Consider the following 13,985-nt stretch of genomic DNA (forward strand, 5'->3'; position numbering starts at 1 on the left):
CAAACATTGCAGTTTAACTGCATTTTTCATCCAAATGCAGCTCAAAACAAGCCACAAATAAGGCTAGAATAATTTTGTAAATATCCATGTTGGTGGCTTGTTTTCTAATGTAATGCTCAAAAAATTAACTGTGGGCTAAATTAGAGAATTGTCAACATGAGCATGCATAGATTTACTGAATCTTAGTAATTAGTAAAACAAGGAGAAAACAATCTGTTATCACATATCAGCTAATGAGAGCGTGTTTTTGCAAAGTAACTGAAAAGTACAAATGCAAACAAGGTTTAAACATAGCACTTAAGTCTTGTTTTTAAGTCTTTGGTTCTGACAGTCTGTATTTTCAAAGGTGAGTAAATCTGGATCAGATTGCTCAAGCTGTTTAGGTATATAAACCTGCAGTTTCCCAGTGACATTTTAAAAAACCCACCTCGTGTAACTTCTGTTTTTAACCAACAGTCATTGATCAGCAAAGCAGTTTTGAGGCTGTGATAATTTATTTTGTTAAAAAAATTTTCCAAAATCTGTAACTGCAAACCTCCATTTATTTTTAGGAACTTGTTTTAAGTTCATATTTAACTGTTTTGTCTGAAGTTGAGTTGAGAAAATCATCAAAAAGTAGATAACATGGCCTCACATTTAGGATACTCTTTTGTTGTAAAGTGAGGGATGTCGCACCATGAAGTGTGAAGCAGTGCTTTTATTTTTTCCTTTGTAAAATGAAATACTGACATGTACAGGGCAGCTGCAGTAAAATATATAATCAAATGTAAATACTGTGGACGTTATCATTGCAGAGGGAAGTGATAAAACACTGTGTCCTTCGGAGCAAAAAGCTCAGTATGTTGTAAGGAACAGAATCTGGCTAAATAGGTTCTAGGAAATCAGTCCTGGCGCTTAATTCTAGTATTAATTGTATGGAATGAAAAGCTACTTGCTGTGAAGCCAAGTTTTATTCGTGTTTACAGTATTGAGTGACACTTGACAAATCTTACTCCCTTTCATTCCGTCAGGGTATCAAGGACTCCCCGGTGCGCAGAGCAGTGAAGGACACCCTTTCCAACCCGCAGTCTCCGCAGCCCTCACCGTACAACTCACCTAAACCACAACACAAAGTTGCACAGAGCTTCCTTCCCCCCGGCTGGGAGATGCGGATAGCACCCAACGGCAGGCCCTTCTTCATCGACCACAACACTAAAACTACCACGTGGGTAAGAGACATGCTAGATAACCAATCTTGTACATGTTCCTGGTTTTGTTTTCCTGCTCATATACCCCCGTTCCACTGTGGGATTGGCCTTGTCTTTAAGGGGAGGTTTGTCAGCCCAACTTCCCGTGCAGCCCAGGAGGACTCTGGCGGGCTCCTGCCTGCAGCCAGTGGCTGACCCCGTGGAGTTACTGTAGCACTGCCGGGGCTGCGCTTGCAGGAGGGAAACCTGTTTGTTCACAGCCCCTTAGACTTCAGTGCGTTTCTACATCATACACCATGCCACGGTGTTTCGCATTTTGTATTTGACCTTTTTATACTTGACAAATCATTGCACACAAGTGCTGTCCTTCAGATTCCCCCCGTCTGGGTTTCGGAGGCGCACAGCGCCATGGAGGTTGGGGTGGCTGTTTAACATGAGACTGTCCGTAATTGTACTGTCTTTCACTGTGACTGGCTCTGCTTTTTTATTAACGTAACGTACGTTCATCATCTTCAGTTAATGGAATCCATTTGATTACTTGTTTTACATCATAAGGATCCATTTTTCAACAATGCTGCAATTTTGGTCAATAAATTGAAAAACTAAGATTACACCAGGAAAAAATGTCAAAGACAACCCAGCATTCCACATCACCCTTGAAATAGGAGTTGCACTTTAATTTGTTAAGCATCATTCAGATTCCCAGTGACCACTAGTTACGTGACATATTTTTAATGCTGGTTCTTAACAGTGGTCCCAGGTGCATGTGGGTGAATTACGTGTGTGGAAATCTCAAGCATTTTTTGTCTAGATTTGTCTTCCATGACCTATTTTACTTGCTCCTTTTTGCCTCATTTGGACATTGATGTCATAATTCCTGTGCACTAATAAAAATGTAAGGAGCTCATTTCATCCTTTTTGAGCCTTTTAGTGATAGGATGGCTTATTTCTCTTACATTTTGAAGAGCCAAAAATGTGCATATGTACCTAAATGCTGCTTATGGGAGTGCATGCCTTCCGAAGAACATGGCTGTATTTTTTGCAGCACGTCTTTGGATATAGCACACTTAATGGAAGCAGAGTCTTACATCACCCTAACTATTAACATTTTAAAAATCCTTTCGGTATATGAATCCTACTAAAGTATGTGACACATCCAAATACTAAATGTTCTATCACTTTTACATGTTTTGGTTTATTCTCAAAAAATGAGAATAACAGAATAACTGTAATGTGGGAAGATTTCTTTTCCAGACAATTCTGTGTTTCACTTGGTGTGTAGATCTAACTTGATCTGTGGGTTTACAGTTCTGTATTTCTGTTACAGGAGGATCCACGACTGAAATTTCCAGTGCATCTGAGATCAAAAGCATCTTTGAACCCTAATGATTTGGGCCCTCTTCCTGTAAGTGATAGCGTGTGTGTGTTAATATATATGTGCTATCTTCTGTGGGCTGAGCTGGTACTGCAGTCATGTATTCTCTGTGGGCACACACGTTGCTGTCAGCACTGTCCGGAAGATGTTAAAATACATGGACACAGCTTTATTGTGATCTGTGAGTCAGGGCTCTTCGAAGCCAGCCCATTGTATTTCTGAAATGATTTCACGTTTCTTGGCTTATCTGAAGCTTGAGCTTTGAAGAAACTTACCTTGGTTTTATCTCTTGACTATGTGCTTTTAGATAATTGCCTGTTGCTTTAGGAAAAATCGGAGCAGATTGTTCAAAGCAAGCTCTTATCAGTGTACCAGCATATATTGGCATTCAGAAATCTAAATAAATTTTGATGTTTAATTAAACTAACATATTCTGCAGAGAAAATTATCATTTTAACATCAGAATTTATTATACTTGTAACCAAAGTATAATATTGATTTATAGCCATGCCAAATACTGAGCTTTGCTTTGTTTTTAAAAAACTGCATCCTTCATGGCAGAGTCTATGAAAGCTAACACTTTTTCTAAGGTGCTGATTTTTATGGCGTAGTGTTAATTCAGCTCATTGCCTCATATAAATGATGTGTACTTTTGAGAAATTGCCATTGAAATGGTACTTGCAACACTGGAAACCTTAGTGACAACAAGCCACTGGTTGTCACCAGCACCCTCAATGCTTCAGCACGTGTTAGGGACAAGCCGTCTGCAAACGGCTGTGCCAGCAGAAGGGGCTGCTGGCCCACCCTGCAGGGCAGACTAAATTAGTTTTAAACCATTTGAATAACAAGTGCTGGTTTTGGGCAGGAGTGGTGACAAATGCTACCTGTGGTGAGGGGCGGCCGTCTCTGTCACCACCTATGATCAGGCATCCTCCTCCAAAACAAATCTCACTGTCCTTGGCTCGATTAGCAAAGTTTTGCCTCGTATTTAAATCAAGGCAGGCCACTTGTCAGGCCCAGCGTATTGAACCACAGATTAGATCACCAACTATGTGCAGTGGAACATATTTCTTACGACGCGTTTCCTGGTTGTAACGCAGCAGTGATGCCATTTGTCTTCAAGACAACAGCCGTGGAAGTAGCTGTTCGTTTGCAAGTCTTCAGACACACTGAGCACACATTAATCTCTGAGGACACACTGCTTAGATAGGAGGCACTGCATGGGAGCAACTGAAGGGCCAGCTGACAATTTCTAATGTTAATTGCAAGAGGCAAAACATGCAGTGATATCAGGATAGCCTGACATATATCACTGGAAATACATAATTAGTAACAAATTTAAACTCAGTTAATCCATTTTTTGAGTGAGGTAAGAATGACTACAGAATGTAACGAGTTTCTCAAACAAGACTGAAATAGAATCATTTCTTATCTATATTTTATGGAAGTCTGAAGCTCATGGAGAGCATACAGGTGGAGTGAGTGCTAAAGTGGACAGCAGTGCACATACTAACAATGTGCCATTTACTCTCCTTTCTGTGCTACAACCATTTCGAAGATGAGAAAAGGGAATGGGTAGAAAGGGAAGAGTTGAGGACTAGGTTAGTCTCCTCCCACTGCACTGAGATCCTGGCTTACGTATTGACAGAAAATAACCCACATGTGTTTTCGGAAGGAGAAGCAGAAACTCTCAAACCTCACCAGTGATGGACAGTCTGTTCCTTGAGATCGTTTCCTTGTAGTAGGAAATGGGTATAAACCCTGATGCAAGAAGTTTCCAAGTCGAAGCTTTAAAAAAATATTTACTGTATTGGATACAGTTACCTGTATCAATAGCCAGTTCTTTGACTCTTCCTAGATTTTTGGCCTTGACATAGCGCATCTGTGATCATTTTGTGTTTTCTACTTCACTGGAATCTGTCAGACAGTTTAAGTAGGCGTGGATAATGTACTGCTTCGAGCTCTGCGAGAGTGGTAGTATTTCACTTATTTTCTCTCTTTTTATTTCCCAATTCCAGCCTGGTTGGGAGGAAAGAATACATTTGGACGGAAGAACGTTTTATATAGACCATAGTAAGTAAGCACTCAGGTACTGCAGCAAATAGACAAAGGGAGGTCATAACTATTGAAGTGAAAGCTTTATAATTTTACTCTTCATTTAGGAAGCCAGGTGTTGATATGTGGAGACATTGATACCAGAGACTTAGTGCCCTCCTACGGTACTGTATATTCACTGGAAGCTTGCTTTTAATTGGTTCATCAAGCTTTGTCCCTCTCTGATTTGTGAAGCATTAACATTTCTTCTTTGTGGTTTCTTTTGTTCTTGTTGATATTTTGGATTCGTTGTCGGTGTTGTTGATGATCCCATGGCTTATCTGCACTTAATAAATTAAAATATACACTAGGAATAGAAAATAAGATGAGAAAAGATCATATAGCCACAACTCCACACGTAGGCAGTGGAGAAATTAGCACTGATAAGTACTCTTTCCTCTCCTTTAAAGAAGGTCTTGTGGCAGTGCTGATTCTGATCTTATTTCCTATTTATAGCATGTTAAACTGCACCCAGCCCATTAATATTATTCAGTTCTGTTAGTGAAGTTCTAGTGTAAGTGATGTTTCATTGTAGACTTGTCTTATTACAGCATTTCAGAACTACTGTGTGAGTTTTTGTTGTTGTTTGAAAACAAAGCAGCCCAGAAAGGTTGGGCTGTTTCTTCTTTTTTTTTTTTTTTAAGACTTCAGCTGGATTTTATAATGAGCTATTTCTACTGATGGCATAATCTTCACAGAAATAGATAACTCACCAAACCATTAGAAGAGGGTACATTTGCTATGCAAAACTTAAAGAATTAAACTCTTAAACTATTATACATATTTGACAGTATTACGTTTTTCCAATAATACAAATTTTGAAATTGTGTAAATAGTTTTAAATGAAAATTAGAAATAACGTGCTTGTCAAGCACAAGGTTAATCTCTTTCAAACCTCCGTACAGAGTTACTGATTTCTATACCTTCCGTAATTGTTTTTCCCAACAGCTATCTGGAAACTTAAATATGGCAAATCATTCTAAACTGCTGCCACTGGAGATTCACAGAATAAAACTGTTTTATTTAAAATAGCTGTATAACTGTTGAGCCTCCCAACCTCCTTCAAAAAGTTTTAAATTTTCAGTATCCTAAATCTACTTAAGTACGTGTTAGTCTCTAAAAGCAAATGGAATGTTAAAGTCGTATGTTAATTAGAATTGGCCAAAGAATTTATAATAGTTGTAAGACTAAATGTATTTGCATCTGAAATCTCTCCTAGTCCCTCTTTCGGTCCGAGCTGTTTTAGCTTTCCACGTAGCAGTTTCTACAGAAGTTCAGAGGGTTTGTTGATGCTGCTGCCAGTCTGCAGCAAACACCCTCGCGGTCTCACTCTGGTGCCCCGCCACCACCCCGGCGGGTGGGCTGGGGAGCGGAGGGGTGCCAGGGGTGCTGCAGCTCCGCGGGGCGACGCCGCGCTCGGCCCTCGGGGCCTGGCTGCCCGCGGCGCTGGGTGCGCCGGACTTTGGCCGGAGCCGCCTCGGCAGCAGCGTCGGTGCTCAGGGACGGCTGAGCCCAGCGGCAGGACCGCGGCTGGCTTGGGAGCACACACTGGAGTCAGTCGTGGCTGTGGCCAGCCCTGCTCACATTGAATACACAAGTCTCAGTAGCCCATTGCCATGATCAACTGGCCACCCTTTCAGCTGTTCTCTGCTAAAGCCATTAGTTAAGATGTAACAAATGAAGCCAGTTTCTTTATTAGAATACAATATAAATGTTGAAAGTGTTGACAGATTCAGTGACTATTAATGTCCTGTCCCCAGATACATTTTGTAATCCTTCTGCATAATTAGCCCATACTGTTGTCCTATTTTTGAAATGTTTTTCTCATCCCTGAGAGAAACTGTAAAAAAGTCCAATGCAACCAGCACAGAAACCTCGTCTTGTGGGGCAATGCTACCTGCTGTTAAGCGTGCCATTAAACTAGTAAGGTGAAGTACTGTTAAACGAATTTAGATATTACTTGTAACATAGTAGCCTGAAAATATAATCTTTTTAGATTTTAACTGTAAACAGTTCTAATTTCTGCAGCACTCAATCTTTTAACAAAAATAGAGTCTCCAGTTCTCCATGACTGGTCCTTAGCTAGCTAAGTCAACATTATTTACCATCTGTGAATAAAATATTCATTGTAGTATGCATGTCCTTCTGCATCTCCTAGGAGCCTTACAGGAAAATACAATTTACCTGTTGGAAGGTATCATGAAGGAAAACACAAAGTTTTTCCAGCCATATTCAGAACAGTTGGCAGTGGGTCGGTGACAGAGGGGTGGATATATTAAATGGGTTCCCCTCAAAGTCTGTCTTGGATCCCCCATTCTTCAATATATTCATTAGTGATTCGAACAATGAATTAGGGGGAATGTCGTTAGTTCAGCAGGAAACAGCAGCGTAAGAGAGGTGAGAGGTGCTCACTGGAACGGGATGAGAAGTCAGAATGAGTCCGGCAAGTTGCTGCTGTAGTGTGAAGTAAGACACTCTTTAATAAGAATTGCAAAATAGTTCTCAGAATGGGAATAATTAGCAGAATTTTGGTTGAAAAGGGCATTAGAAATATTATCAACTGGACATGAGTCAACTCATCCTGTGATGTATCAGCAGGAGTGTCTTAAGACCTGCAGTAATCCTCCTAATCTGATCAGCACTGCTGATGTCTTGGCCATGGTGACTGTCTCTAGCACGGGGTCCCAGGCTCCAGGGATACAGCTCCCACTTGGAAGGGACCAGAGAAAATGGAGAGGAGGGAATCCTCAAAGGGCCTAGAGCCCGCTTTGTGAGGAAAGACAGAGTGTTGTATTTGTGCAAAGACAAGAGAGAGATGGTAGATTTTTGAAAACGTGCTGCAAAAGGAAGGAATTTGTTATCCACATCCACTTTGGACAAGACAGAGTCTTGAGCTACAATCCCACGTAGAGCAGTTTACATTAGACCCTTATTATTAGTTGGGGCATTTAAGCCCTGGCACAGCATTTATCATATGAAGTCCCTGTCTCTGCAGTACTCCGAAAAAAAAATAGACAAAAATTTGTCAGGAACATTGTACACTCTTAAGCACGTAGGGCAATAAGAAAGAACTGACAAACTTGCAGTCATTTCCAGTTCTATTCTCTTTGATTTCATAGAAAATTGCCACCAGGATTTGTGGCTTTTGGTTTCAAGTAGGTATAAGAAACAAATTGGTAGAAAACCAGTAAACTTTTTAGAAGGAAATGTGACTGAAGAGGTTGAAGCAAGATGAAAAGGGCCAGGTTAGGCATCACGCCTTTATGGCAGGCTCTGGTCTGCGGACCTCCTGTGGCTTCCTCCATAACTTCCATAAGCACTAAATAGACTTAATGTTTAGAGGGAAATAAAATAGTACTTTAATATTAAATTAACTGATAAATTTCTTGAAATGTGTTTGTGATCTTTTGAATTTTTTTCAGTTAACATTTAATGAATGTCACCTTCCAAATCCCAGTCCATTTTAAAACTAGCTTGGGATGCTCAAAACTTACGGGTCTCTTCCAACTGTAGAAACATGGAAAATACTTGTGTTTTAATAGAAGTGGGTTTGGTTTTTTGCTTTTACCTACAGTAGCCATAAAAACAATTTTCTTGAAACTTAGTGTGTTTATTCCCAAACTGAGCAATTTCAAAACTTAAATTCTGGACTACGACCTTAACACGCAGTTCCTAAATCAAAGCAGCGTACGTAACACACACATAGTGTTACTGCTGCCCTCTCAGTGCAGGAAATGGATGATTTAAACCTTGCCATTGCAGGTGGCCCCTGGTTTGGTTTTTGGAGCATTGTCTTATTGTTGCAACATCATCATTTTGTTGTGATTCTGTTGTGTTCAGAATCTTGTGAGGAGCAGTTGTGTGGAGGCAGGGAAAGTTTGACCGTGGTCCTGTATAACCTTACCTGTATAACCACCCTCCTGGTGCTCTTAAAAACTGTAGATGCAAAGAACGGGATTCTGTCGCGTTACAGCCAAAACCTCCTTTGGTCACAACTGAACGATCTCTTATACCATACTTGTATAATTTTGCCTTCCTCAATGGTCCTATAAACTTTTCATTAAATCAGTGTCTAGGACGGGTTTTTTAAGAGATGTTATTCCCTCCAAATTTAAATACCGACTGTCTTAAGTATTACATTTTGGCTATCTTTATGCAAAATTTCAAAAAAGTAAACTTAGCCTGTCATTTGACAAGGTTTTTGGGTTCCTTTAGCTTTCAGGCATGAAGTCTGTGTATTTCTAATACAAGTTGAATCCAAGACCATGTTCAAGCAGAACATGTTTACTACTACAGATGCTGAAACAAAAGCAGTGTAAATACAAAATACACTGGATTCTGTTGTAGTTCTGCATTTTTGAATGTTTTCAACTAAACAGTGTGATGGGGTTTTGATGTAGATGGGTGAATGCAGCCTTTTCTAACCCTGAAATACTAAGTTGTGGAAATGGTAGGGAAAACAGTTGTAGGGAGAAAAAAACAGCATAAATTCACAGTGTGGTAACAGAGGAGTAATGGTGTAATTTCTTTTGTTATTTACAGATAATAAAATTACCCAGTGGGAAGACCCCAGACTGCAGAATCCAGCAATTACTGGTCCAGTAAGTACTGCTATGGTTTTTTTCCAAGAAATGCGGTGACTCACGTATGTGTGGGGTAGGCACGAGGCATCGCCCAGCAGCAGGTCGTGCCTGTTCCCGGGTCAGGCGGAACTCTGCCCAACGAACAGGCAGGGAGCAGCACCCCTGCCTCGCCTGGCCTCTTCCCGACGGACACGGGGGTCAGGGCCAGCTTCTGTGGGTCTGCAGGGGCCAGGGGGCTGCCATCGTGTGCCAGCCCGCCAGCGAGCCCCAGCCCGACGCCTTGCCCTGGCATGCGACGGCCCGAGCGCCCTGGGGACGCTTCCAGCCGCGCTGGGCTAACTGGGAACCCCCGGCACGTCTGGCCCTGCGACGCTGTGCTCGCCGTTCCCAGCTCAGACAGCGGCTCCGGGTGCGAGGGTGCTGAGGCTTTCCCGGCAAGGGAATCCTGACACGGACTTCTTGGGCTGATTTCAGTATTTTATATTGTGTTACTTGTGAGTGAAGCCCCGTCCGTTCGGAAGCTGCAAGCTAAATAGTCTGAATGGTGTTTCACGTGCTGAAACGCCCAGAAACCCATCATGTCTCATCTGTTCCACTCTCCTCCTCCTGTACCCCGAAGGTTTCCACACTAAGCGATGACGATGAATGTGGTTTCTGAAAGATCCATTACTGATGTGATCCCTGGCTGAAAGTACAAAACTTAAGATTTCAGCATGCTTGTTACTGTTGTATTTGCTGCTTATTGTGATGACGAAAGTCCAGGACAAAAGTAGCAGAGTGGTATCTTTAGCTTGCTTTTGACATCCAAACAGATGAATTGGGGGGAAAATGTGATTTTTAAATCAGTTACATCTAAAATAATGTAAGTGTAACATATTCTGATTTTTTTCTTTCTCCACACTTCCTGATACTATAAATGACTTAGTATGGAACAAACAGTATAAAATCTTTTGCACTCTTCCAGCCTATTGCTGTTCATTAGTCTAATTCAGCTCTTCAGGGCTGTTCCACCTGAAGGCTGAGTGAGGCAGGTTGCAGGGGTCGGGGTAGGGGTGGCTTTTACCCGCACTCCTGGGCAGCCAACACGCTCCGGCGCGTTAGCGAGCGGCACCGCTGGGCACCTTGCGAGGCTCAGCCGTCCTGAGCGTTGGTGTGTGGCTCGGCCAGGGCGGAGGCAGAGGGGTCTGGTGGGGACCAGCAGCAGCACAGAAGAGCACCCACCGTGCTCTGACCGACCGCCGAGGGGGCGGCGAGCGGAGTAACGGCAGGCGTGGCATTCCCCTCGCTCCGCGTGTTGGCAGGAGGGAGCAGCACAGATAAAATAGAAACGTCTTTCAAAACTCCAAGAACCTTTGTTGAACCTTGACTTGTGCATGCCTGGAATCATCCCCAGAGGCCTTCCAGGTATCTGGAAATCCACATAAATATTTCAGAGACCCGTGGCATTTGTTAAGGGATGTTTACACAGGCCAGACACCAATTTCCAACTCTGTTGATTAATGTAATCCTACCAACCTTAATTGTGACTTCTTTTAACTTGTAAGATTGTTCTCTTATGCTGCTGTTACTTAGAAATGCAGTCTAACTCACAGGCAGCTGCACTGAGTGAGTATTCAGATAAATATTACCCAGGGACTTGTGCTTTGTTCAAAAGAATGTTAATTTGTTTATGAAACGCTTTCAGATGCTGGATTAAAGACATTCTGAATGTGTATGTTTTCATACTAGTTTTGATATAGTTTGATAACTATTAAGGATTAGATTCATTCACATGGGCTGAACAGATGATTTCTAGCCATGGATGTTCCCCTGCCTAGCTGACTACGCTGTGTAGGTACATGCTGTGTCCTGTGCTTTTTGGAGAGCAAACAGGGACTGTTGTTGATGTCAGAGCTTTACTGGAGCCCCTGCACGTGTTCTTAGGTTCATTTTCAAAATTCTGTGAGGTTTGTGTCTTTTGAGTAGCACCTAACAATGCTTAGTGCTTTCAGCCGTGCAAATCCACACTCTGTGCTAACACCAGGCATTTTTAAAATTCAGTATCATATGGCATGCTCTTTATTTCCTGATGAGACACATGGATAGCAGCAATACATTCCATATTTTTTTGTCTGTGTTAAAAATTGTTTTTGCTCTTTTCTGTTCCTAAAAGAAGAAAAAAAAATGAGGGTAAGTAGCTGATAAACAGAAGAACTGGGTCGAAAATTTTCATACCTTTTAGCTCAAATTACACACTGAGAAATGAGAAAATTTTAGCTGCTCTATGTACTTCGTGCATGGTGGATTTTATTAGATGAACCTGTGGCATACACGCGTAGATAGGATGTCTTTAAATAACGTTGGAATAGCAAACTGCTAAATAGCTGGAATAAACGGTGTTTATGATTCTCTCTCTGATAGGCAGTTCCATATTCCAGGGAGTTCAAACAGAAATATGACTATTTCCGGAAGAAGTTAAAGAAACCCGTGAGTAGAAATGTGCTGCTTTGTGTTGGGATCAATTATGCTGTGTCTGGGAGAAACAACAGCTTGTCCCGAGCACAGCTACCGAGCGGTGCTGTATCTTGCTGTGACACACCTGCCAATTCTTCTTGATTGTGCTGCTCCTAAAGCAGTTATGTAGGAACCAGAAAAATGAAGAAAAGTTTGAATTTGATTGATTTCTCAAGAAAAACATTTACAAATCTTTAAGACTCACGTTTTCCTGTATGAATGCAAAATCAGAGTGACGAGGCAGCAAGGAAGTAGTAGTCCTTCACCATCTCCCACTGCAACTGAGACTAGTGGGTACGTTTACAAGCTTTAGGTTGAAAATAGGCTTGAGGATTGATACTTCTTCATCCTCAGCCGTGGGCTGCGAAGGGCAGCGCTGGAATGAGTTGGCAGAGCAGAGCCCACAGTTGGGCTGGATCTGGCACAAGCTTCTAGTGTTCTTGTTCTGGGAAAAAAGTATTTCCAGTAACATCTTTAATGTGAGAGAGCACCGAGTCCAAGCTTGTGTGGGATACTGACTCGTAATTAACAGTAAACAGCCTTGGCAACACCAGCTGTAATTCGAAGAGGGACTTGCCAATGTCTTCACCTGTTTATTGACAGCAGCTCGAATTTTCACCCCGAGTTTGGCTGGTGATTGCACACAATGAGCACCTCAGTTGTCAGGAAAAAGCAAACCTTCTGAAACAGTTGTTTGAAGTCGATTTTATCAGGAAAACTACACGTGGCTGTGTATCTGTTCATCCAGTTGTCTTTCTACAAATTCTCACCTCGGTTCTCTTCTGTCTCTTCTGAATTTAGCTCCCTGGGCTAAATCATAATGGGCGTGTGCTCCCTCCTGTTTAGACAGAACTTCTAAAACAATTGCCTGGCTGTTTGTTAACAGCTGTGCGACTCGGTTCTGCTGTGTGTAGGGTACTGTAGGTGTTCTTGTTGTGGAACTGTTCTGGCCTTTACAGATACGTGAGTAAAGCGGTTGCACAAATCTTGTGTATTTGTTACCATTTTAAGCTAAAAAGCCCTTAAAACAGACCATAGTAGTATCAATCATTTTCTCACTTTTTTTTTTTTTTTGTGGTTTGTTACTTTTCTTGTTGTTTTCATTGTTTTGTCAAATATAGAAATCTCTGAACTACCATACTGGACCTCACCTAGTTCACCATATGCTATCAACCTGTAGGCTTAGAGAGCACTGGAAAACAAAAATAAGGGGAAACTTTATATATCAGATATCTGATCTGTCATTTAGTTGTTACCACCAGTCAGTCATTTGCCTGAAGACTTATTTACTGAGACTAACAAGTATAATATAATCTTCTTTCACATAGGCTGATATACCGAACAGATTTGAGATGAAACTACACAGAAATAATATTTTTGAGGAGTCCTACAGAAGAATCATGTCTGTGAAGAGACCTGATGTACTAAAAGCCAGGCTCTGGATTGAATTTGAGTCAGAAAAAGGACTTGACTATGGAGGTGTGGCCAGAGAATGGTTTTTTCTCTTGTCCAAGGAGATGTTTAACCCTTACTATGGTCTCTTTGAATATTCAGCAACGTAAGTGTCCGTTAAACTATTTCCATTTGTTAGGGACATACGTTAGATTTTGCACAAGGCATAGTTACCCGGAAGGGGTCACCCTTCATGGGGCAGCAGTTACGCTCTTACCAGTCAAACCCTCTGTTCTGTACTATCATTTCGTACTTGCTTTTCAGAGAACCTTTCAAATTGTCACCGAAATCTCATAAAATGTTTCCATTATTAAGACAATATTCAGTGTTGCCTTGCTTGCGGCAAAACTGCAATTTTTGAGGCTAGTAATCGTGAAAGGAGCGATGTCAGACAAAAGACTCTCTTTGTGCCCTCCCACGACACTGTAAAACACCTGCCATCCCGAATTCTAGTGCTCCTGTATAATTAGCTCATAAAACAGCTTCTCATTTACATTTCAGTAGTTACACAGCAGTGGCCTTACATAAATTTAAATGCGATTTTGTCCAATTTTAAAATCTTTGAGCAATCCATTAGTGTAAATGAGAGAGCAAGTCTCTTGCTTAAAGCAGATTTGTTTTAATACACTGTCTGTAATTCCACGTCGTGTGCTTGGCTATAGTGAGGATGGATTTCTTCACTGCAGGCAGTACTTTTGATGGTTTTATGTCCATATATAAAGCTCACTCCTTTCTCTAGTAAGTGTTGAACAGCCTGTAAGTAGATGAGCAAAGACTCCACAATGGGAGTTTTTTCTCACG

The 13,985-nt window shown here is 41.5% G+C and overlaps 1 protein-coding gene across 7 annotated transcripts in view; it reads left to right on the plus strand.

The window, feature by feature from the left end:
* Nucleotides 1–13,985, plus strand: part of NEDD4L (NEDD4 like E3 ubiquitin protein ligase) — a 175,682-nt gene that overhangs the window by 144,313 nt on the left and 17,384 nt on the right. For all 7 annotated transcript variants that reach the window (XM_074857003.1, XM_074857004.1, XM_074857005.1 and 4 more), the window contains 6 exons: nucleotides 1,011–1,208; nucleotides 2,515–2,592; nucleotides 4,581–4,635; nucleotides 9,199–9,257; nucleotides 11,640–11,705; nucleotides 13,061–13,290. In XM_074857003.1, the coding sequence (XP_074713104.1) occupies nucleotides 1,011–1,208; nucleotides 2,515–2,592; nucleotides 4,581–4,635; nucleotides 9,199–9,257; nucleotides 11,640–11,705; nucleotides 13,061–13,290 (686 nt within the window). The remainder of the gene's footprint in view (nucleotides 1–1,010; nucleotides 1,209–2,514; nucleotides 2,593–4,580; nucleotides 4,636–9,198; nucleotides 9,258–11,639; nucleotides 11,706–13,060; nucleotides 13,291–13,985) is intronic.

Source organism: Strix uralensis, chromosome Z, assembly GCF_047716275.1.
Source record: "Strix uralensis isolate ZFMK-TIS-50842 chromosome Z, bStrUra1, whole genome shotgun sequence".
In the NCBI taxonomy this organism is placed as follows: domain Eukaryota; kingdom Metazoa; phylum Chordata; class Aves; order Strigiformes; family Strigidae; genus Strix; species Strix uralensis.